This window comes from Protopterus annectens, chromosome 5.part0, assembly GCF_019279795.1.
Source record: "Protopterus annectens isolate FY-2018-M chromosome 5.part0, PAN1.0, whole genome shotgun sequence".
Lineage (NCBI taxonomy): Eukaryota > Metazoa > Chordata > Ceratodontiformes > Protopteridae > Protopterus > Protopterus annectens.
Window position 1 is genome coordinate 1,319,535,851 of NC_056735.1, and position 22,879 is coordinate 1,319,558,729.

Here is a 22,879-nt window from a genome sequence, read left to right on the forward strand (position 1 = left end):
AAATGTAAACCTTATTAGCTGACATTATACCAGGTAAGCAATACATCATTTTAAAAAGAAATAATTCTAAGACCTCCTTATTTCAAACCCTTTTCTCACGTACTGGCCAGTCCATGCTACTAGTTTAACTTTTAAGTTTTTTTGATGAACGCTCATGAGACTACTTGGATCTCTAATTTCAGACCATGCTGCAAGCTCCTTTAATCACATTTCATTTTATCAAGGCTGGCATGTCAAAGAAGCCAAACAGGCATTTTGTGTCCCCTGAGTTTACTGCTTCATTTATTATCCTAGTAATGCCAACAGAAAAGCAGAGCTCAGTTTGTACTCAGTAAAGTGCTAGGCAGAAAGAGGTGCTTTCTGGTTTCTTTTTAAAGTTTAGTTCTACATGTGTGTGTGTGTGTGTGTGTGTGTGTGTGTGTGTGTGTGTGTGTGTGTGTGTGTGTGTGTGTGTGTGTGTGTGTGTGTGTGTGTGTGTGTATCTATACATATATATATATATATATATATATAGTGTGTAGAGAGAGAAATAAATATATAGATATATATTCATAGACACACACAGTTATAATACAGACAAAAACTCTATAGAAACCAAATCCCTTTCTGATTTTCTTAGCTAATGTACATAAGAGTGCAAGGTTAAGTGTACATGCAGAACTATTAACTGTTTTTTTTTTTTATCTGCCATCTATCCTAAGGCTTATCTAGGAGAAAGCGTTATCAGATGACATCTAATTTGCTGCAGGTTGCCTACTGGTTCCAGACAAGAGATGCAGGACATTACGTGCTTGCTTCTTGAAACAACGCATTGAGTTTGCTTCTGCTTTTGTTCCTCATAAACTTTTTATTCATAATGCGACTTAGTGTTCCTCCTTTTTTTTCTTTGTCCAACAAAGGAGGCTGCTGTAAATACACAAGGTCATTATGTGACTGGCTCATTCCTGGGCTCCTCAGTGGGTGTCTCCTACGGAAAAACAGCCTTGCACTTTTACGAAGAAATCCACCTAGGGGAAGAAGAAATGAAGGATCACTAACTCAAAAAGCAGTAGGCTTTAGTAATACACAACAAACATGTGATAATGACAAGATCACTAACTGATTTAGCAACCTGGACCGTGACTTTTTTGATTTGTGCAAATAAAAGCAGCAAACAATCTATTTTTCACATAATCACAATTCAGATTCTTATTTCCTTTGATGATTTTGCATTTCCAATCTCAAGATTAGAAAAGCTGTGTCTAAATTAAAGCCTTATGACTGTAATGTGTTTTATTATATTTCAAGAAGTTCAGAGATCACCTAACCTATCAACTGTACACCTTGGGATGCTTCACAGAGCCATTTTGTTCTCTCTGGAAGAGAGAGTCAAGTGCCAGGTGCGGTGCGTTCACCTACAGTGGTAGCGATGGGCATCTTGCACATGCTTAGATGGTTCATCTAGGGCTAGGTGTGCAATGGATGTTACGTTGGGCTCTCACCTAGGGCTAGGTGTGCAATGGATGTTACGTTGGGCTCTCACCTAGGGCTAGGTGTGCAATGGATGTTACATTGGGCTGTCACCTAGAGCTAGGTGTGCAATGGGTGTTACTTTGGGCTGTCGCCTAGAGTTAGGTGTGCAATGGGTGTTACTTTGGGCTGTCGCCTAGAGTTAGGTGTGCAATGCGTGTTACACTGGGCTGTCACCTAGGGCTAGGTGTGCAATCGGTGTTATGTTTGCCTGTCACCTAGAACTAGGTGTGCAATGGGTGTTATATTGGGCTGTCACCTAGAGCTAGGTGTGCAATGGTTGTGCTGGGCTGTCATCTAGGGCTAGGTGTGCAATGGTTGTTATGTTGGGCTGTCACCAAGAGATAGGTGTGCAATGGTTGTTATGTTGGGCTGTCACCAAGAGATAGGTGTGCAATGGGTGTTATGTTGGGCTGTCACATAGGGCTAGGTGTGTAATGGGTTTTATGTTGGGCTGTCACTGACTTATGCAAATGATGTAAGCTTGCAGTCACCTCCAAGGTCAGATGGAGCACCTCTGCAGATAATGTGGGTAACACAGTTGCCAATCGAACCTGGGACATAATGATGACTTTGTCCCTCTACTCCAGCAGATATGGATCAGAAGTTTAAATTTACAAAAACAACAGATAAGCTAGTGATACAATACAGGAACGAGATGAATGTTAATAATGTCTCGAGAGATGATAACTGCCATCTTAAACACATTAACAACATCAATAGAGGAATGTTTCTAAAAGCTATTAGAAATACTTCTGATGAGAATGCTATTTTTATGTCTTTTTCACCCTTGTAACTGCCACCAATACCTCACCCTGCTGACTTGGTCTACCACGCTCTCCAAATCCACCCCCAGACTTACTCTGCCCCATGCTTGGGGCTGGTGATGAGATAGAGGCATCCCTGTACAGCTTCATATTCCTTTCGAGAAGTATTTTTTTTTACTTAAAACCTAACTTCCTATTTCCCCATTGTGCATGCCTGTACCTATCCAATGGGCAGATGTGCAATGTAGACATGAGGTGTACAGTCCTGTCTCCACAGCAACTCAGCCAATGTCCCCCCAACTATCCCACTTTACACGTCCCAAGCCTCAAGTATCTGCCCTCCTACCCCCAAGATAGGCATGTGCATCCTTCCCCTGCCATGCCTTGGAAACTCAGCTACTAATGAAACCCAGGTTGTGTGGAGCACAGTCAGGCCTTTATCCCTTTATGCCACAGAGCAGCATGTAAATGTTACTTTTGATAAGTTAGTGAAAGCGAAACAAATTGTTTTGAAGAGATGATACCCTGCATCAGCTTTAGATACAACTATGTCTCCGGTGTATATCAGTTTTAAAAAAGGCTCAGATTCAAGCCATACATTACACAGGATACTCATGACTTGGTCACTAGTGATAATACTTAAGTACTAGGAACAATACTTCTTGGATTAGTGGCAATAAAGAAAGGAAATTTTCTTTTACATACCCCCCCCGGCAAGCAGCACCAAAAACTGCTTAAAAGATGCATGCCATCTAAAAGAGTGGTTTACTGCCACTGTTAGTTAAAATAACTCTGTGGTAACAAGTGTATATTTTCACATTTGCTTAGTAATATATGCTGCTACAATAACACGACATTCATTTACTCATTTGCAGGTGAGGCTTATGTTAGCAGGAGTAATGGCAAGTGATCTCCCTTCACTGCAAGTAAATTTCTTGGCATACAGTGCTAAGCAACATAATGGCACAGGAAAAATAATCCAGCACCTCTTTCAGACAGAGAATTTTTTTGTCACCAACAAAGTCCTCTATAGAGTAGACAATAGCCTACCATACATCAACGTGCCCCACCCCCCACACATACCCACACAGAATGATGTTGGCAAGCTTCTACCAATGGAAGCATACACAGCACCAGATCCCAACATTACTATAATATGGTCATGCTAACAACAACTTCTGCATGTTTAATTAATCAAAGTCACGCGTGCTGATGGTGTATAACACTACTGTGTAAGGCAGCTATGTGGTAAGGCATGTTTTACTCTAGATATCTACCTTACTCAGTGGCACTGTTTAGTGCTGTACTATCCCTCATGCCTGAGCACACTTTTGTAGGCCCATGCTAGAACATCTTCCTTGATTCACACTGGTAGGGGGATTCGCTATTTGAGATTTTTAAACACTGTGGTCTTCAGCATTTTGGTCTTTCCATATTACGGACTGCAAGACTGTGGGCATCAAGATTGTAATAATAAACCCATACATATACATACACATACACACCTGGCTGTGAAAGACGACTCTTGGTCTTTAAAGTCCAGTTCAGTGATACATCAAGTCTCTATCACCTCCACTTCCCCATTCACATTTCAGGTATTCTTGAATCCCTTTATTGACCTAAACTACATAGGTACATCCCAGAGTGCTAGCACCATTCCGCTAAAAAATATTCCCTTAACTCTACCCTGAATTAACAGTTGGCTCTCCCTAATATGATAATGTCATAGCCTGGCAGGGCAATTTCTTAATTGGTGCTGCGGTAGCTTTGTCGCCTCACAGCAAGACATTGTCCCATTCAATTCTCAGCTAGAGCGTCTTCTGTGTGGAGGCATACATGAATGGGCGTGCCTTCGTTGAAGGTTGCACATCAGGGCTGGTAACTCGGCACGTAAAAATCCACTACCAAAACATTAGTGGACCGGAGTTCCGCTGTGGTGACCCATAAGCCAAAAGTCATAACATAGTTTCGTTGCAGAGCCAGGTTTCTGTGGCAACTTAGATGTCTGGAATATGTAGTGTTATCCATGCACGCACTTCTTGGAGTTTGTTATAAATACTCTATAAGTTGGTATGGTAAACATGAATGGCTGGGTAGGACTGTGGGTGAGGAAGTAGCAATAAGGAGCCGATGGATACATGCTATCTGGTGCCCAAATATGCTGCAATGGACCTGGTTTTGGGTGGTTGTCCCCACTAAGCTTTATGGTTATGCAAGTATGATAAAATTACTGGAAGATCCAGCTTATAGGCTTTTAGTATTCTCAGATGGCTCTACAACTGAGGGCATGGCAGCACTTGTTGCTTTAAGTTAAACTGTTTGGGTACAAGATGCATGTACTTAGCAATTTGTTTTATTTTTTAGAACATTTGAATCTTTACGAGCATAATGGCAATGACTTATTGGTGACTGCTGATGTGTGTGAATTATTTTCATCTATAACTCATTAGCAAGGGTTAGGATGTATTTGTGAATTAATCAGTACTGATAACACCCTTGCGAATGTTGAGATTAATTTGTTCAGCAGTTTTTTGATTTCTATAAAAAACAGGGGTAGCAAAATGTGCCACTGTTACTCCAATGGTGCAATGTGGTGTGGTAAAAGGAATTCATTTTTAAATGCCCTTATAGAACATTGTTAAGGTTATAGTTTTGCTACCTAAAGGCTGTTTTTACTATGGGGGGGAGGTAGCGAGCAGGATGGAATACTTGAATAATGCAACTTAATTTTTGTACTGACCAGTATGACAGCATATGACAGATGTCAAATAAACAAGCTACTCCAAGGATGAGAACACATTCTCTAGTATATTTGGAGAGCCTACCAATTCCAAAAGCCTTCAACATTCTTCTAGCCAGCATCCCTAGAGGCAGAAAAAAGGCCTGATAAAGGGGCATGCCATCAGTTTCTCAAGGTTTTATTTCTCAAGGCATTAGAAATCTTAGTTGGCATGTTTTTGATCATGAATATCTATGAGAATTGTTCAAATCTATATTTGAGAAAGTTTCTGGATGAAGATCCATTGATTTCCCACAATCATTTAAAAAAAAAAAACAGAGCTGCTCCAGCAAAACAAGGGCAGCAGTAATTCTAAAGATTTGGGGACTAGTATGGTATTACCTTATTGTGAAGAACTAGACAATATTTATTAATGGGAACCTCATTAATCACATTTTAGTTAACAAACTTGTTTTCATTGTTAAAAATGTCCAAATATCAAAGAGAGGTTGGCAGGGGTTTAAGAAACAGGAAAGATTAAGACAGGCGTTGTAAGTAGGAAAACCAGCATGCATATGTGGCTCATGCAAACAATGTAGGTTCATCAATAAAACAAACAATCAGATATAGTTTCACCATGTTTTCCGAGAAATTTGTTGTTGTTATTCTTGAAAGAATGTTACCACCCATCAAGAAGGTGACTGGGAAAATAAGATGGAAAAATCATGAATCAATCTAACAGCTGATGCTGAATGCAGCCCAGAAGCCTGGTTTAAATGAAAAAAAAAATCAATTAATTGTTTTTCAAAGAAACGAGCATCTAATTGTTTTCCACATTTATTATGCTCATGGTACACTGAGTATCTTTTTATTTTTTTACGAGTTGGCATCATATGATTCTTTTTTGTTTAAATAGTGGTTGGGTGATTGTATTTTTATTCTGAAGTCTATTATAGTGACAAAAGCACTAACTCTTTGATTAAAGTCAACATTAATCAGTGGGTTTGGATTCCTTTTGCTTATGTGCAAGGACAACAAAAACTGCATATCAAATGTGACTTTACCAATGTACTTTACAATGGCAAAATTTTTCAGCATCACAGGAATGTACTTCTTTAACTATAGCCAACTATTTTGCTCTTCAACAAGAGTGATTTGGGCCAACCGATGCTTTCAGCTGTCTGTCATTACTACAACTGTCACTCCAAGCATGTATGTTCCCTCTGTATATAAAAATATCTATATCTATATGTGCACACACACACACACACACACACACACACACACACACACACACACACACACACACACACACACACACACACACACAGTGCCTTTCAGCATAGTGTGTAACTACACATTCTTGTACTAAATCCCAGATCCCATTTAACTACCCATCTTATATGCTGCATCAAGACTTGCTGGACGTTTGTCACTCCAGCTGTCAATGTTGCATTAATGTCATCATTGAACTATGTGATGTTGCTAATGTGATACCAGACATAAACACATTGACCAGTATTGATTTCAGTGTTAAACAATGTGGCACTAAACTGCAGTCATTTCTCTGAGCATGAACAACTGGACCTCAACAACATATCCTTTAATTTCCTCATTTTCAATACCTTGCTGATGTCCAAATACACCAAATAACCGAAAAGTCTCCATGTTCATCCGTTTCAGTTGTAACCCTTTGACAGAAGTCGATTAGACTTGATTAGCAGGAGCTCTGCTGCATAGAGGTGCTGTCAGTTTAAAATAGACTACTCCACATATCTTTCACAACCTTCCACAGAAAACATATGAGACTAAAATAATTTTAAATGTCTAACTCCTTCCTAGACCCACCTCTGAGCTAAGAAATTGTTGATGTCCTCCAATCCTGAACCTTTCAGGTTTCCAAGGGCGGGCCACACAGTTTCTGCCAACAGTGCAATCCGTAATCACAACTCAGTGCCCCCCAGGTAGGTAACATATCCACACCTTGTGTCTTATCTCTGCCCTTCATTGAATTCTCTCTCTATAGCCCACCTCCCCATTCACATTTCTCTCTGACCACTAAAGTGATGAAAGACATTCCAAGCAGGTGAAATGAGAAAGGGCAGGCAAGCATTGTCATATTAAGGGTTGCAGTATTTTTCCTAGCTCTAAACATCCTTCTCTACCTGATGAAGTCACTGTCAATGGTTGGGAGAGCAATGGGGAGTAACCATGAATGCATGCTCCACCCTTTGCCCATAGGAGAGTTAGACCTTCTCAGCCTCCTCAACCCCATCTACAGCACAGCCTAATTTTTTAGCGGATCAGCCTCCAACAGAACTCCATTACAAAGATGCCCAGTCTGCTCCCTCCCACCACCCCCAGGAAACACTCTCACACACACACACACACACACACACACACACACACACACACACACACACACACACACACACACACACACTCATTCATACTCACTCACACTCGCACTCACACCTTCCTTGTCTGCATCATCAGGCACCCGAGCCACTAACGGAACTCTTATTTGTGTTTTAGTCATAACATTCTTCTTTGTGCCACTAGTGAGGATAAACAAGAATTCAAGATCTATGAATAATAAGAGGAAATGCTGGTAAAACAGATGAAGATGGAAGAATGGGTAAAGTGGCAATAAAATGGAAAACAACACAAGATGAGAAAAAACATCTGATACATCCAGAAATCAGTGATAAAATAAGGAATGGAGAAATGAAAACTGTAGTAACATATGATGCATTGACCAGACTTTCTCATTTAGCACTGTGAACAGGAAGTTAAAAATGAGAGGATTAAAAATGTAATGCACGGCTGGTGGGACGGTATGACAAAAGCTAGAAAAGTAGGCGATTACAACATTTCCAGGTAAGAAGCCAACAGCAGCACACAAAGACTAAAGTGATTTTACAGGCAGGTGTGGAAACAGTTGTACTTATGTGTTTAAGGAAGGTATAGGAAGTCACATACATAAATGCCATGAAGGCAACAATCTTTATCAGTCAAAAAACACTCTCAATTAAATTTTCAATCCCTCAAAAATCAATAAAATATAAACATAAAAATAATAACTGAGGAAATATCTTGTTAGAAGGATGGTAATTTAGTTGAGAATGAAGCAACATTATTAGAAAAAAGACTAGCATCAATATTAGTAAGAAGAAATATGTTTTCTAACCTAAATCTACTTTCAAATTATGGATAAAATAATAAAACTAAATCCTAAGGAACTCCCTAAGGATCACAATCTTTAGCCTAAAAAACAAGCATCAAGTTTCCTTGTAACAATGATAGGAAAAAAGGATTCAGACTTTGTAACAGTGTAGTAACACAATTCTGGCCTCACTCACATGTCTTAATATCAGAAACCGAAGAACAGAATCACAGACGGGCATCCAGGGTTCTAAATATGTGGTCTAAAGTATATATTAAAAACTAGAAAAATAATACCTGGACATGTGGGGTTTTAAAAAAAATGAAAAACAAACCTTACCAGACCATTTGTCATGAAAGAGGCTGTAATATGCTTTCAAAATTTTAGTTTACTGTCAGCTAGAACTACTTAGTCCATATACATGCTGGTGCCATTCAGTTCTAAACTGCACAAACCCAAGAGCATTTACAGTCATATAATCCCCTCTGCCTAGGTGTATAGCCTTTTTTAGAATTTCTGAATTGCATCTTATTAACTTCAGCCAGTCAAAATGACATCCAGATTCACTGAGAACTGACTGTTTTATATTTACAACACAACATATCATCAGAATATACTGAATGCACAGTTTCAGAGTGAACTAACATGTTAAAATGTATAAATTAATTCAGAATTAAATCAGGACCAAAAGCAGTGCTCTGAGGAACTCAGAGGGGTTAATTTATTATCAAGTCTTAGTCTAACAGATCTATTAGAGAACTAATTTAAATTCCAATATATAATAAATCTAGTAATACCTAGACGGAAAGATTTCAGAATCAGGAATTGGTGGTCAAAGAGATAAGTGTGGACATACCTAGAAAGCATACCTCTAACTGTACAGATTTTTGCAGAATGTCCTGATTTTTTACTCATATTTTTGGTCAGTTTTTCATAAATTTGTGGTTTTCTGGCAAATTAGTGGCAAATCATTAAAAACTGAAGTTAGAAAATAATGAGACATTTAAGTTTCAGACGTCATACCTTCAGAAAATCCATGCTAATGCAAAACCTGTTACTCTATCAACTTTCTAAGTTTGTAAGAGCAATATTTAAAAATTGTCCCTATTTTTGGGCCTTTGTCCCACTTTTGTTTATGGCTTTGTCCATATTTCTTGCTCTAAGGGGTTGAGAGGTATACTAGAAAGATTACTTCTCTGGGAAAATGAATCTACAAGGCTCTAATGACAAAACTATAAAAACAAAGAATTGCAGTCTCAGTAGTTTCTTTCAGTACAATCACATGTTGGCAGTATATGACTATGATAGATTAATTGTTCATATGTTCAGATACCTTGTTTAGGACATTTAGCAATCAAAGAACTCAGATTCCACAATATATGGCATGTGCCACCAGCCCAAATATCCAGGTTCCTATTAAAACTACCCAAACTATTTGAATTGTGTAAACTTATAGGAAGTCTGTTCCAAAGTCTTGTGATTGTAACAGCAATAAACTGCTCTGATTTTGAGATTTCCATTTTTCAGTACAAATGTCATATTCTTAAGTCTGTATATTTTAATACATCTAGTAACATTGATGCTATACATGATTTGTAGTACAGCGTCATTTATTTATTTACTTTACACTTGTTTACCAGGAAAGTCCAACTGGACACAGGTCCCTTTTCAGCGGAGGCCCTAGGAGAAAAGCTCCAGATATAAGGATAATAACAGCTTAAACTAGAATACATAAAGTTCCAGTTCCAGACATTTCAGCAGTTTAACAAACATAGAGAATACAAGGATAACAACAACATATATTAGTATACATACAGTTCCAGTCGCAGACATTTTAGCAGTTTTAACAAACATACATGATACTATATTGATAGGAAATAATACAAAAGTAGAAGAGATGCATTGCATTTCTTGGGAACAAACGTCCCATCATAGTTCATATTGCTACAGTTGCAGATGAATTAATAGTGAGGGTTATACACATACAGTTGTAGTTGTTACATGTCTCACTGAAATGATTAACAGCGGTATAAGCTTAACAGATGAGGTTAACATCTCCTGATATTTATATGAAGAGGGTACAAGATTATTTGGGAAAGCAGGAAGGCCTAGCCAGGGGAGTAACAAGAACATAGTCAGGTGTCTACTAGGTGTGATTTGAGGAGTTTTTTGAATTGTGAGAGAGAGCTGTTAGAAGTTATTGGGGTTGGCAGCTTATTCCAAATTTTAGGAATATAGTTAGAGAAGAGAGATTTCCCAGCTGAGTTGTTGGCTTTGGTGGTATCTAGAAGGTGTTGGTTACTGGAGCAAAGAGGGCTGAGGTGTATGGTTGAATGAGCTTTTGGAGAGAAGGGGTTTTTATTAAGTTGGTGGACACTTTTGTGGGTAAAGGTTAGTTGATTAAAGTGTAGAAGCAGTGGGAATTTGAGCCAATTAAGCTGTTTTAGTGTTGCACAGTAATGTGATCTATGTAACACTCCAGTGGCAAATCTTGCTATTTTATTATACTAAGATTCCAGTTGGTTCAGGTCTGTTTTGCAGACAATGGTTAATACTAGGGAGGCACAGAGGAGGGTTCATAGTAGGTGTGTGCGAGCTACGGTAACATTTGTATTATTTGTAAGAAATTGTTTATTTCTATATAAAATAGCTATTTGCTTGTGAATCTTTTTGATGGTTTGGGATAAGTGAATATCAAATTTCAGGATGCTGTCAATTTCTACCACAAGCAGTTTAGTGTGAGTGCTTGAGTTGATCATAGTTTTGTTCCTGGAGAAGATATTAAAGGACTGGGAAGATGAAGGGAATCTGGTTAGGCTAAAAAGTAGGAGCTTAGTTTTGTTGGGATTTAAAATTAGCTGAGAGATGGTGAGCTAGGTTTCTACTGACAGAAAGGAGTCTTGGGTTTTGGTGTGGGGGCAGCACATATTAATATGAAGTCATCAGCATATTATACTATAGAGGCTTGTTGTGCTGAGGTCCTGAAATAGTGAATAGACAGGACAGTAGTGGTCCAAGGATTGAGCCTTGTGGAATCCCTAAGGAGACTGGAAGAAGAGGAGAGAGTCGGTGTTGCCATTGGATGGCTTGCAGCTGTCCTGTCAGGTAGCTTTCAAACCATGTAATGGTGGAATTGCTGAGGTTTAGAGCGGAAAGAATATTGATAAGTTTGTTGCGACTGACCATGTCAAAGGCCTTGGATAAGTCTAAAAATATGGTTGATACAAATTATCGTTGTTTCTATGGTAGTTAACAGTGTTAGTAAATCCAGCATTACCCACACCCAGAAGTGGGTTATTGCTATTATACAATGACATTATTTAAGAAAAAAAATAATTACTTTTCTTAAATAATGGCATTGTATAATGCCTCCTTGCTGCCCTTCCGCAGCTGTCTGGGTATTCTGCAGCAGTTCTGATGTACTGCGCATGCGTATATTTATGCAGTACATCAAGAGCTGTGGGCAAAAGCAACGGAGAAAGCAAGATCTCTGTTGCTTTTTACAGCCTGTCTCGGTATGTTAAACGAGTTTAACATAGCGAGACAACTTTAAAAAAAGCAACGGAGAATCTCCGTTGCTTTTTTTAAGCTGTCTCGCTAGGTTAAACCCATTTAACATAGCGAGACAGTTTTGAAAAAAGCAACGGAGAAAGCAAGATCTCCATTGCTTTTTAAAGTGTCTCGCTATGTTAAATGGGTTTAACATAGTGAGACAACTTTAAAAAAAGCAACGGAGATGTTCCGTTGCTTTTTTTAAAAGCTGTCTCGCTATGTTAAACTCGTTTAACATGGTGAGACAGGTTGTAACAAGCAACAGAGATCTTGTGTTCGCCGTTGCTGTAAAAAAAAAAAAAAAAAAGTTATACTAATGGAAAAAGTCCAGGCAACCGGACCTTTTTCCATTACTATAACTCTGATTTACATCGTGCACGCTGACCAATCAGCGTGCATGTTTTGGAATATTAATGGGGGGGGTCATTGTATAATGGACATTAATCCTTTCTAGATACTCTTACTATATTCAACACCAAGTTCATCAAATGCTTCAGGGGAGTGTGTTTTAAATCATTAGTCCCCACATGTATTACATACAGACTATATGTCAGTTTCTCTAGTCTCAGTCTTTGCAAAAGCTTAAGAGTGTCCACTAATCTCAACAACGACAGAGCAGATACAGTAAGACAGGACATACCTATTTTTGACAGTTCTTTAATAACAGATTTGAATCCTGAGTCCCCCAGAATCAATACTTCATGTGATTCAGTTATCCTGCGAGCTGTTACCTTTTCACTTTCTTTAACATCAACATAATCTAATGTATCATGAAGTTCTATCTGACATCCTTTTAATACGACTCTTAATAGTAACATTCTTATTACATTCATTGGATTGGTGTACCAATACAACTGAAGGAGAATTATCTATAGTTATACAATCTTAATTTACAACTTAATTACTCCTAACCTCACTTAAAGCCTTTGTATCATTAACTTCACTTCTGTATTTAGATACAATTATTATCGAGTATAGACACACAGGCCTATGTTCTTGTAACAATGAACTTGAATCAATGCTATCCAGGGAGTCATGAAATTCATCCGAACTGAGGTTATCTACACAATTATTTTCTCTGTATTCTTTCTGGCTACCCCATCAGTAGTACTTCATTCCAGATGGAGTTCAGAAGTAAGATTTACAAGCTGCTTCTCTACCTTGTCATATCTAGGAGTTTTATTATTTTTTGTAATAGAACGTTTTATCCCCTTCTTTCTTTAATTACCATTAGCTTCTTTCTTTGCTGGAGAATCTGACTTACCTAAACGCCCATTCACACTGTTATGCAGAAGTAATTTCGAATTAACATTCTGTTTATGGCAATCCAAATACACATAAGTCGATTTCCAATCAATTAAGTATTCAGAAATTGTAATAAATGCATTTCTGAAAGGACACATACAAAAAATCTTTATTATCACTACAGGACTTGCTATCAATGGCCTTCAAAAGTTCCAGTAGTTTAGTGTAATTTGAACAAGTATCATCTTTACCTTGCTTATAATATGCTTTACGATGCACACATTCTTTGATAATTTGATTTTATAAGGTTTTCCAAGACATACAAATTTAATGAAAGAAACTGTATACTTAACTTCCATGTAAAATAAAGTCTAACAAGTTTAAAGCTTAAGATTTACATTCTCTCCTTCCTCTCTCCTCACTCACTCACTTAATCAAGTCTCATAAAGACTCCAGCACATGCTCCTCCAGGTCAAGAGATTTTACGCAGTACAATCTCCTCTCTGACTGAATGGGAGCTTCCAAAGGCCCAATAACATCAATAAACCCTCCAGAAAATTAAAAATAAAACACCTGTTGCCCTATTAACCTTAAAAGTACAGAAAGAAAAAAACAGAAAATAATCATACAAAGTAAACCCAGCTGTTTGCCCTCAATTGAAAACACGGGTCCCAAAGGAGTACTCGTGTCAGCTTGCTGGGCAAGATATTTTAAGCAGTACAAGGTCCTAACCGATTGGTTGGGAGTATCCACAGCCCCAGTAACATCAACAACTCCCCAGAAAGTTAAAAAAATAAAACAAGCCCAGGAAACACTGCTAGCACTAACTGCCAAATAAGCAGTTACCTCAGTGCAAGCAAAACCAAAAGTTAGGAAACTCTACTGCAAAGTAAAAAATGAAGAAAAAAAAAAAGACAGGAAACAATGCTAGCACCTACTACCAAATAAAGGTATGTCAGTGCAAGCAGAAGCAGAACATTAGAAAACTCTACCACAAAGTAAAAAAAGCAGAAAGCCACTGCTACAACTTGCTACCAAATAAAGAGCTACCTCAGTGCAAGCAGAAGCAGGAAGTTAGAAAACTTTACCACAAGGGAAAAAAGGTAGAAAGCCAGGAAACACTGCTAGCACTTACTGACAGATAAACATTTATCTCAGTGCAAAAGCAGAAATATAAAACTCTATTAAAAAGGCAGAAAGCTGGAAAAGACTGCTAGCACCTACTACCAGACAAGAGTGAGGCTTTATCACTGTTGATGCTAACTGCTACTGTGGACTCTCGTTTCTCTTTCTGTACTTTTATAGATTTTCTTAGTTTTCTCTGGGCATGATATTTTATGTTTAACGAGCCTAGATGTTATGATAAGCTCTCCTTTTTAAATACACTATTGTCTACATCTAGCCTAAAAGTGAGCTCTGGTGCACATCTGGTTGAGTGCTTATGTTCTCCTTAACACATTTGATATACTTCTCAACTACCAGATTTTTGCAGAATGTCCAGATTTTTGCCTCACGGTTTGGTATGTTCTTCATAAAATCTGTTGTTTTCTGGTAAATCTCTGAGATGATCAGAGGACTGATATACTTAAATAATTAGATAAATTTGAGTATCCGACTTCATATCCTTCAGAAAATGCATGCTAACTCAAATCAAATTTATAAGAGAAACATTTAAAACTCACTATTTTAGGCCTTTGTTCCCCCACGAGTTCTTTCAGGCTCTGTCCAGATTTCTTGCACTAACAGATAGATAGATTTACTATATACACACACACACACACACATATATATATATATATATATATATATACACACACACACATACATGCACGCACACACTCACACACACTAACTCCAAGGTCATCACACCTCAGAGAAAAGAGGTATAATCCCAGTCACACAGATCTGTATTTTTATTCATTCAGTCTCTTTTTCTGGGACTTGTAGTAATGAGTCTCAGAATAACAAATGGTTACCTTTTAAACCACTTGCCCTGTTTATAGTTTGATGGTGGAGAAGAAAAGATAAAGTCTCACTTGCAGGCAACACTGTTTTAATTTAAGTGAAAGGGAGAAGGAAAACTAGAGAGTACATAAAATGGGGTAGCATTTTGTAAGAACAACTAATGGGAAAAGTACCATAGTCTCCTGCATTGTAAGTAATATCAAAGCTACACTTAACACAGCCCATACTGTATTCTAAACCAGTATTAACTCAAAACAACAGAAAGAGCTGCTACTGCCCTACAGTACATATTTTACACAACCCTTTAACCTAGACTCTGGTATTCTTTTGATGTAATTTCTCAGAAAAGCTAATGCTGATCCTGCCTACTGTCATATTCTATATGGTTTGGTATAGTAGCTATCCTGCTGCCTATATGGACTGAGCTTATAATATCTAAGAAATAAGACACAGCACAACGCTACACCTAGTATGTTTTGTAGGACAACTGCTATAGGGTCTTGTATGCTTACAGCAAGCACTACATATATATATATATATATATATATATATATATATATATATATATATATAAAATTGTTTTTAAGTGTTTTTCAACTGTTCAACTGTTGAGGGCTACACACTCGTGTGATAGCCATTTTTCTGCTTTAAAAGTGTTTGTTTTCCTGCACCTGTTTTAATTTTTGAAAAAAAAAAAAAAACAAAACAAAATAAAATCAACTCTCTCTAATCGTTTCCAAGATTTCTATAACCAGTAGAGTCCGGTTTTCAGATTTTGCTGAATTCTGGGCTGTTTTGTAGTTTCTGTGTTGCCCAGACCTTACTAAGATAGAAGGAAGCTTATCTGTTCATCAGTGAGAGTGGAGAGCTTTAAGCAGCCTATCTGTTGCTGGAGAAGTGGTTTCAGCTTAGAATATGTAGTTTTATTGGCCATTTTGGGATATTTCTCTCCCTTTCATCTTTCTGTTTAAAAACTCGTGTTTGCGTGGTTTTGCACATCGCACAGTGCCGTTTAACTAGGGTTAAACTATTCCCGGTGCCAGAAAGTCTGCTCTTTTAATTTTCCCTTAGAACTAGACAGTTTTCTAGTTTTAGCATTCAAAACTGTTTCCTTGTGTTCAGCACTTGTTCAAAACTAGTTGCAAGCACTAAATAAACTGCAAATTACTGCAGCACTCAATTTCCTCACTTATTAGGAGGAAAACAGATTTTAGTACTTAAATTAATAAGCACCTATGCAGGCATGTCTAAGGGTCAGCTTCCAGTATTTCCCCTGTCCACCTGATGAATCTGGGCATCTTGGGGCAATGTAGCAATTGCCTCATGTACACTGACAACCCTCCCCTCCTACCACCCAGTACTACAACCTGTGAGAGATGCTCTTATATAGCAAAACTGGAAGTTAAGCTCTCTCCAGCCGAGGAGAAGGTAAACACCTGCACCACACTACACTCAAGACATAGTCCATCAAAACCTGCACCACCTAAACCCACACATAGTAACCCAAAACTCACACCTACATTCGCAGAGGCTCTCTATAAAATTCTGCCCAAACAACAGAGACCTCCAAAGCTGAAACGCAAGCAACCACCTCCCAACACTATCCAAATGACACATAGCCCATAAAATCAGTGTGCCACTTAACCTCAGCCCATAAGTCAAAACAACATACCCAACACAATAGTCATAGGTGACTCTACAGTCAGGCACACTGATGTTCCACTCACCAGGCTAAACAAGGAGAAAGTTACTGTCAGCTGCCAGGATCTGCCACATAACGCAAGCACTCAGGTCACTCCACAAGTACAAATATGACTCTGTCATTGTCCATGTTGGCGTGAATGACCTGAGATGCACCTCCCTGGACTACATGAAAAGAGACATGGAGGAGCTCTTGGATCATGTAGCCCAGGCAGGTATGACCCTAGCCCTGAGTAGCATCCTGCCGTCACCCAGAATGATACCACAATACAAGGACAAAATGATTGACTTCAACAATTGGCTAAGCTTCAGGTGTCATTCTAAGGAGATACAGTGTCTGTCTGCCTGGACGACATGATTGACAGACCATGATGCTTTGCCAGAGATGGCCTGCACCCGTTGCCGCTGGAATTCCGGATACTGGCTAAGGCTCTTAGGCCATCCCTATAGTGCCTTTTTTAGGCAAGGTTCAAACGACAAACTCACCACTGTAGCAGATATAAGCAAGTAACATCTGAGGGTAATGCTACTCAATGCTAGAAGTCTAAACCTCAAAATGCACTCACTTGAGGCACTCCTTAAAATAGACAACATCGACATCTGTGCAGTGATGGAGACCTGGTTCAAGGCTCCAGAGAGCACCACTGCATTAACAGACTATAACTCATACCACACCTTTCGGCCACCTAACCTGAACCAAAACACTAAAGGAGGAGGCATGTCCATATTTATTAAGGATATCCACACCTCCAGGCTAGTCATTCAACATAATGCATCCAAAATTATCCAAGTGCAACTAATACTGGGCAAGACTGCAATCCAGGTTGTAGCTTGTTACAGATCCCCCGCCATGCCCCAGGATTCCCACTCCACGTTTCCTGATATACAGGATAATACAGCCCAATACCCTAAGAATGGGAGATTTCAACTACCCCACCATCAAGTGGGAAAACTACTCATGTACTAACTCATTTGCTCAATGCTTTCTGGAATTCATAAATTCCAACGCCCTGGATCAGCTTGTCCATACCCCCACCAGAGGTAGCAATATCCTGGACCTGGTCATTACTAATATGGGCAACCGATGTTCCATGTCAACTTCTCGCTGGTCAGATCCAACCACAAGCTAATTACCCTAGATATCAATATCCCACCCCACCCCCATTAAGGAAATCACCATAAAAAACTTCTCCAAAGCCAACTTCATGCTTCTTAAGGCAGAAGTGGCAAGCTTCATGATGCCCATACAGACGGAAAATAGCGGTACAACTGCTGAATCCTATACAAATGCACTGTATAAGCACATACACGAGTGCATGGATTGTGCCATCCCCAGCAGGACCAAGACTCTATCCTCCAAAAAAAGGAAGTCAATCTGGTGGTCACCTGCCATAAACAAACTCTACAACAGAAAGAAGAAGCTGTTGCAAAAAAAAGAGTAAAATCCCCTGATTGCAGAACTCCGTGGTCCACCTCAGTAAGAAGCTGAGATGGCTCATAAAATCCTCCAAAGCTAGTTACGAAAATAAAATCACCACTGATTCTAAAGACAACCATAAAGCATTCTACGGCTATGTCAAGAATCTAATGGCGACACTCAGATCTGCTCTGAGCTACAGTACAATGGCACTAGATATACAGAACCAAGTGATATTGCCAACATCCTGCCAGATAGGTTCAGAGGAAACTTCATCCCTCCTCACCCCCCAAAAGGCCCATCACTATACCGGAAGAATGCAAAGCCCCTGAATCACGGCTGTACAAGTAAAGACCGCGCTCTCCAAAGCCAAGAACACAGCATCTATAGGACCTGATAACATCCCAGGCTTAAGTACCATGTTCGATCATAGCATCACTTCAGGCTTTGCACCTACTGAATGGCACACAGCGACGGTTATCCCACTCCACAATGGAGGCGCCACCACGGACCCCGGGAACTACCTCCCCATTAGCCTGATGAGCCTGGTCTGCAAGGCCATGGAAAGTACAGTTGTGTACGCTTACCATAAATGTAGATGTTTGAGTGTATTCACTGTTGCAGTCATCACACTTGGGGTATCTGCCTGCAGGTATCCCTCAGTAGGCCCGAATACCAGAGACTTAGTATTTCTGTGTCGGTTGCTGTCACTCCAGGTCTGTCATCAGGGGTATAAAAACAGGCAGCCGATAACATTACATCAGTTTTTCTTGCCTCAAATGTCAGGAGCCTCCCAATAGGGAAGCTGTGGTGGAAAAATCACCACCAGTAAAAAGTAAATACCAATACCAATACCTTTGCAAGGGGTGAGTAGTATACACAGAGAGGAGAGACAGAGAGCAAGGTGCAGGAGGGAGGGAAACCAGGACTGCAACAATGAATACAGTCGAACATCTACATTTATGGTAAGTGTACACAACTGTACTATGTTCTTTGTGTTTCACTGTTGCAGTCATCACACTTGGGTTGATTTCCAAAGCTATAGAAAGAGTGGAGGCAGTCAAGAAGTGTTTGGGCTGGCTAGAATGCCTTGCAGGACAGCAGCTGCAAAACACTCCCTGGATTTGGAAAATATAGGCAGGTGGTAATGCTTGGTGAATGAGTTTACAGACTTCCAGGTAGCAGCCTCCAGAATGTCTCTGGTAGGGACTCCCCTGAGGATTGCTGTAGAGGTAGAAGTTGTCCTAGTGGAATGTGTTCTGACCCCCTGAGGGGTTGGTTTCCCATGGTGTTTGTAGCAGAAATGGATACAGTGTGCTATCAATTTGGAAACTGCCTGTTTTCAAATGGCCTTGCTCTCTACCCCTGGTGCAAAACTGAGTAATAACTGGTCAGATTTCCTGAAGGGCTTAGTCCTATCCAAGTAAAATCTGAGCTGTTTGTGCACGTCCAAGGAGTGCATGATCTTTCCTCTTTATTTTGAGGATTAGGAAAGAGGGTTGGCAAATGGATAGATTGGTTGAAAGCCATGCTGGACACCACTTTGGGCATAAAGGAGGGATTAGTCCTGAGGGAGACCCTGTCAGCACGAAAAATAATGAAGGATTCCACTGCCATAAGTGCTTGTAGCTCAGGCACTCTTCTCACTGAAGTGATGGCCAGGAGCAATGCAGTTTTCCAAGATAGGAATTTTAAGCCTGCTGATGCTGCAGGCTCAAAAGGGGGTAGTGTGAGCTTTTCCAGTACAAAGTTAAGGTCCCAAGCAGGGGTTGGTGCTCTCCTTGGTGGCCTTAAGTTGTTTGCCCCTCCGAGAAACTGTTTGATGAGAGGGTGAGAGAACAGAGGTGGCTCAGAGTTGTAATGAGCAGAGATGGCAGAAGCATAAATCTTAATGGAGGAGAAGTAAAGGCCTCTGTGGAGTAGATCCGCTAAGTAATCCAGGATTAGAGGTAGGGAAGGCAGAGTTGTGTCTTCTCCTTTAGATTGAATGCAGGAGCAATACCTTTTCCACTTATCAGCATAGGATTTTCTTGTACTAGTTCTTCTGGCTTCAAGAATGATGTCCAGTACCTGCTTGCTTAGGCTGGTCACTGGGGGAGAGTTCAAGGAATATGCCAGGCTGCAAGATTTAGGGTTTGCAGTTGCAGATGCAAGAACTGTCCCCCCTGCTAAGTGAGCAAGGTTGGGCTCTGGGGTACGTGCCAGGTGGTGCCAGTGACAGACTGAGCAGGAGTGGGTACCAGTGCTGGTGTGGCCAGTCCGGGGCAATCAGAACTGTCCTTGGTCTGTCCTGTCTTATCTTGAGCAATATTCTTGAGAGAAGGGGCAGAGGGGGAAATGCATAGATTGAGTGGTTTACCCACTGGAAGGATAGGGCATCCACTTTCCAGGCCCTGCTGTGAGGTGTCCTGGTGCAGAATTTGCTGAGCTGGTGATTGCAGGGGGAGGCAAAGAGATCCACATCAGGGGTCCCCCATTTCTGAATCAGAAGGCTGAAGGTGCTGGGCTCCAATTGCCACTCTGCTTAAGTCATCTGCCAGTGAGTTTTGTTTGCCTGGCAGGAACTGAGCTTGCAGATGGACCTGCATGTCTAAGGCCGTGTTCCACAGGGCCATGGCTAGCCTGCAGAGTGGGTAAGAGTGGGTCCCCCTGCTTGCTGATGGTACCACATAATTGTGGTGTTGTCTGTTTTTATTAGCAGGGGTCCTGGTGAGAGCAAGGATCTGTAAGCTGTTAGAGCGTGCTGAACAGCTAGCATCTCTTTTTGGTTGATGTGCAGATGAATTTGACTTGGGCTCCAGTGTCCCTGAATGCACTTGTCATCCAGGTGTGTCCCCAAGGCATAGTCTGATGCATCTGTGGTTAGGGTCTGGGCAGCGTGGGGTTGAGTAAAGGGCAGTCCCTTGTTGTGGTTGCATGCTGCTGCCCACCAAATAAACTCTGTCCTTAGACAAGGTATGATAGGAATGACAGTTTCCAGGTCCTGAGAATGTTGGCACCAAAGACTTTTTAAGTACCATTGAAGTTTCCTCATATGCATTCTGGCATATGGAATTAGTAGGATACATGAAGCCATGAACCCTAGGGCCTGCAGGATTTTCCTTGCGGATAGCTGGGTTCTGGTGGCCATTTGAGTGAAGTAGTCTGTCAGATAGGCTTGTTTTTCTGGAGTGAGGAATGCCATCTGGGATGCTGTGTCCAAGCTTGCTCCCAGGAATACAATCTTTTGACTGGCGACTAGTTTTGATTTCTTTTCGTTGATGGTGTACCCCAGAGAGGTTAGAAGGTTTTTTACAAATGTCAGGTGCTGCAACAGCATCTCCTGACTGACTGCCTAAATCAGGCAGTCATCCAAATACGGGTAAATTTGAATTTTCGTCCGTCTGCAGTAGGCAATGGCTGGAGCCAGACATTTTGTGAATACTCTGGAAGCAGTGGATAAGCCAAAGGGAAGTGCAGAGAACTGATAATGCACAGATCCTGCCCTGAAGCATAGATATTTCCTGCAAGAGTCCCTGATAGGGATGTGCAGATAGGCTTCTTTTAAGTCTAGGGTGGCTAACCAGGCATCTTTGGCCAGCATAGGAAGAAGCTGCTGCAGGGTGAGCATTTTGAATTTTGGTACCACCAGGAAGGTGTTTAGAATGGAACGATCTAAGATTAGGCACCAAGTGCCCTCTTTTCTGGGTACCAAGAAAAGTCTGGAATAGAACCCTTGACCTATCTGTTCTGCAGGAACAGGCTGAATTGCCCTTATAGAGAGCATGGATTGAACTTGGTTTTGTGCCTCTGCCCACTGGTTTTGAGGAAGGTCAGGGGACCCTTTTGGGGTTGACAGTGAGTGGAAGTAAAATTTGTACCCCTGGGATACAATGTTGAGGACCCATCAGTCTTTGGTGATGGAAGTCCATTTTTTTTTGCATGATGGGCAAGTTTTCCTCCTAGGGGCACAACCAGTTGGACAGAGGTGGGGAGTGGAGTTGAGAAGTCCGTGGCTTAGCACTCCCTATTTTTGAAGTGGAGGCACTCCATTGCTTAGATCTGCATACCCTGAGACTGTAGTCTGGGGGGTCTGTTTCCCCAGGTCTAGTTTGAGATGGCCTTGAGGGGGCTGGAAAGGACCAATGTTTTGAGGGGCAATGCCTACTGAATTGAGGAGGCTGTACTTGCAAGAAGTCTTTGACTGTCTGCATAGATTTAGCTTTTTCTTTCTAAGAACCTCTTCTGCGTTGGTGCCAAACAGAGTGTCCTTGTTCAAAGGGGCATCTAGTAATTTTGATCTGACATGATCTGGAAAGGTCTGCTCATTAAGCCAAGCATGCCTTCTCAGTACAGAACCAGTGACTGCTGCCCTGCAAGATGCTTCTAGGGCATCAAAGCCACATTGCAAATTATGCTTGCTGACTTGGCTTGCAGAATGCATAAGCTCTTGTAATTCTTTATTTTCCTGCACAGTCTGTAAAGGTAGCGATTTTTTTCTTAATCAGTTCCATAATATGTTGTTGGTACGTCAGCATGTGAAACTGGCAATTCAGAGCCCTAATGGCGAGAGTTGCAGAGATGTATACTTTCTTACCCCATCTGTCTAAAGCTCTGGAATCCCTGTCTGAAGGGGTGGGATTCTTAGCTGTAGTTGCTTTGATACCTTTTGGCCCCTGGGAGGTGACCTCTGGGGTCAGCAGTAGGGCTTTGAAAAGGAATTTGTGAGAGTCAGGAACTCTGTAGTACTTCTCTGGTTTCCTAGGAGCAGGGGGTAAGGTATCAGGAGTTAAACTGGATTCCATAAAGACATCATCCACAACATCCAGGACTGGGGGTATTGCTAAAGGCCTATGTTG

At 40.5% G+C, this 22,879-nt stretch overlaps 1 protein-coding gene across 2 annotated transcripts in view; it reads right to left on the minus strand.

Moving 5' to 3' along the window:
* Window positions 1-496: 496 nt before the first annotated feature.
* The window catches only part of C2CD2 (C2 calcium dependent domain containing 2), a 1,081,249-nt gene continuing 1,058,866 nt past the window's right edge, over window positions 497-22,879 (minus strand). Inside the window, exon 15 of one of the 2 annotated variants that reach the window (XM_044071129.1) lies at window positions 497-1,007. In XM_044071129.1, coding sequence (XP_043927064.1) covers window positions 784-1,007 — 224 coding nt within the window. In that variant the 3' untranslated portion in view covers window positions 497-783. The remainder of the gene's footprint in view (window positions 1,008-22,879) is intronic. The other variant, XM_044071130.1, reaches the window with a different exon arrangement.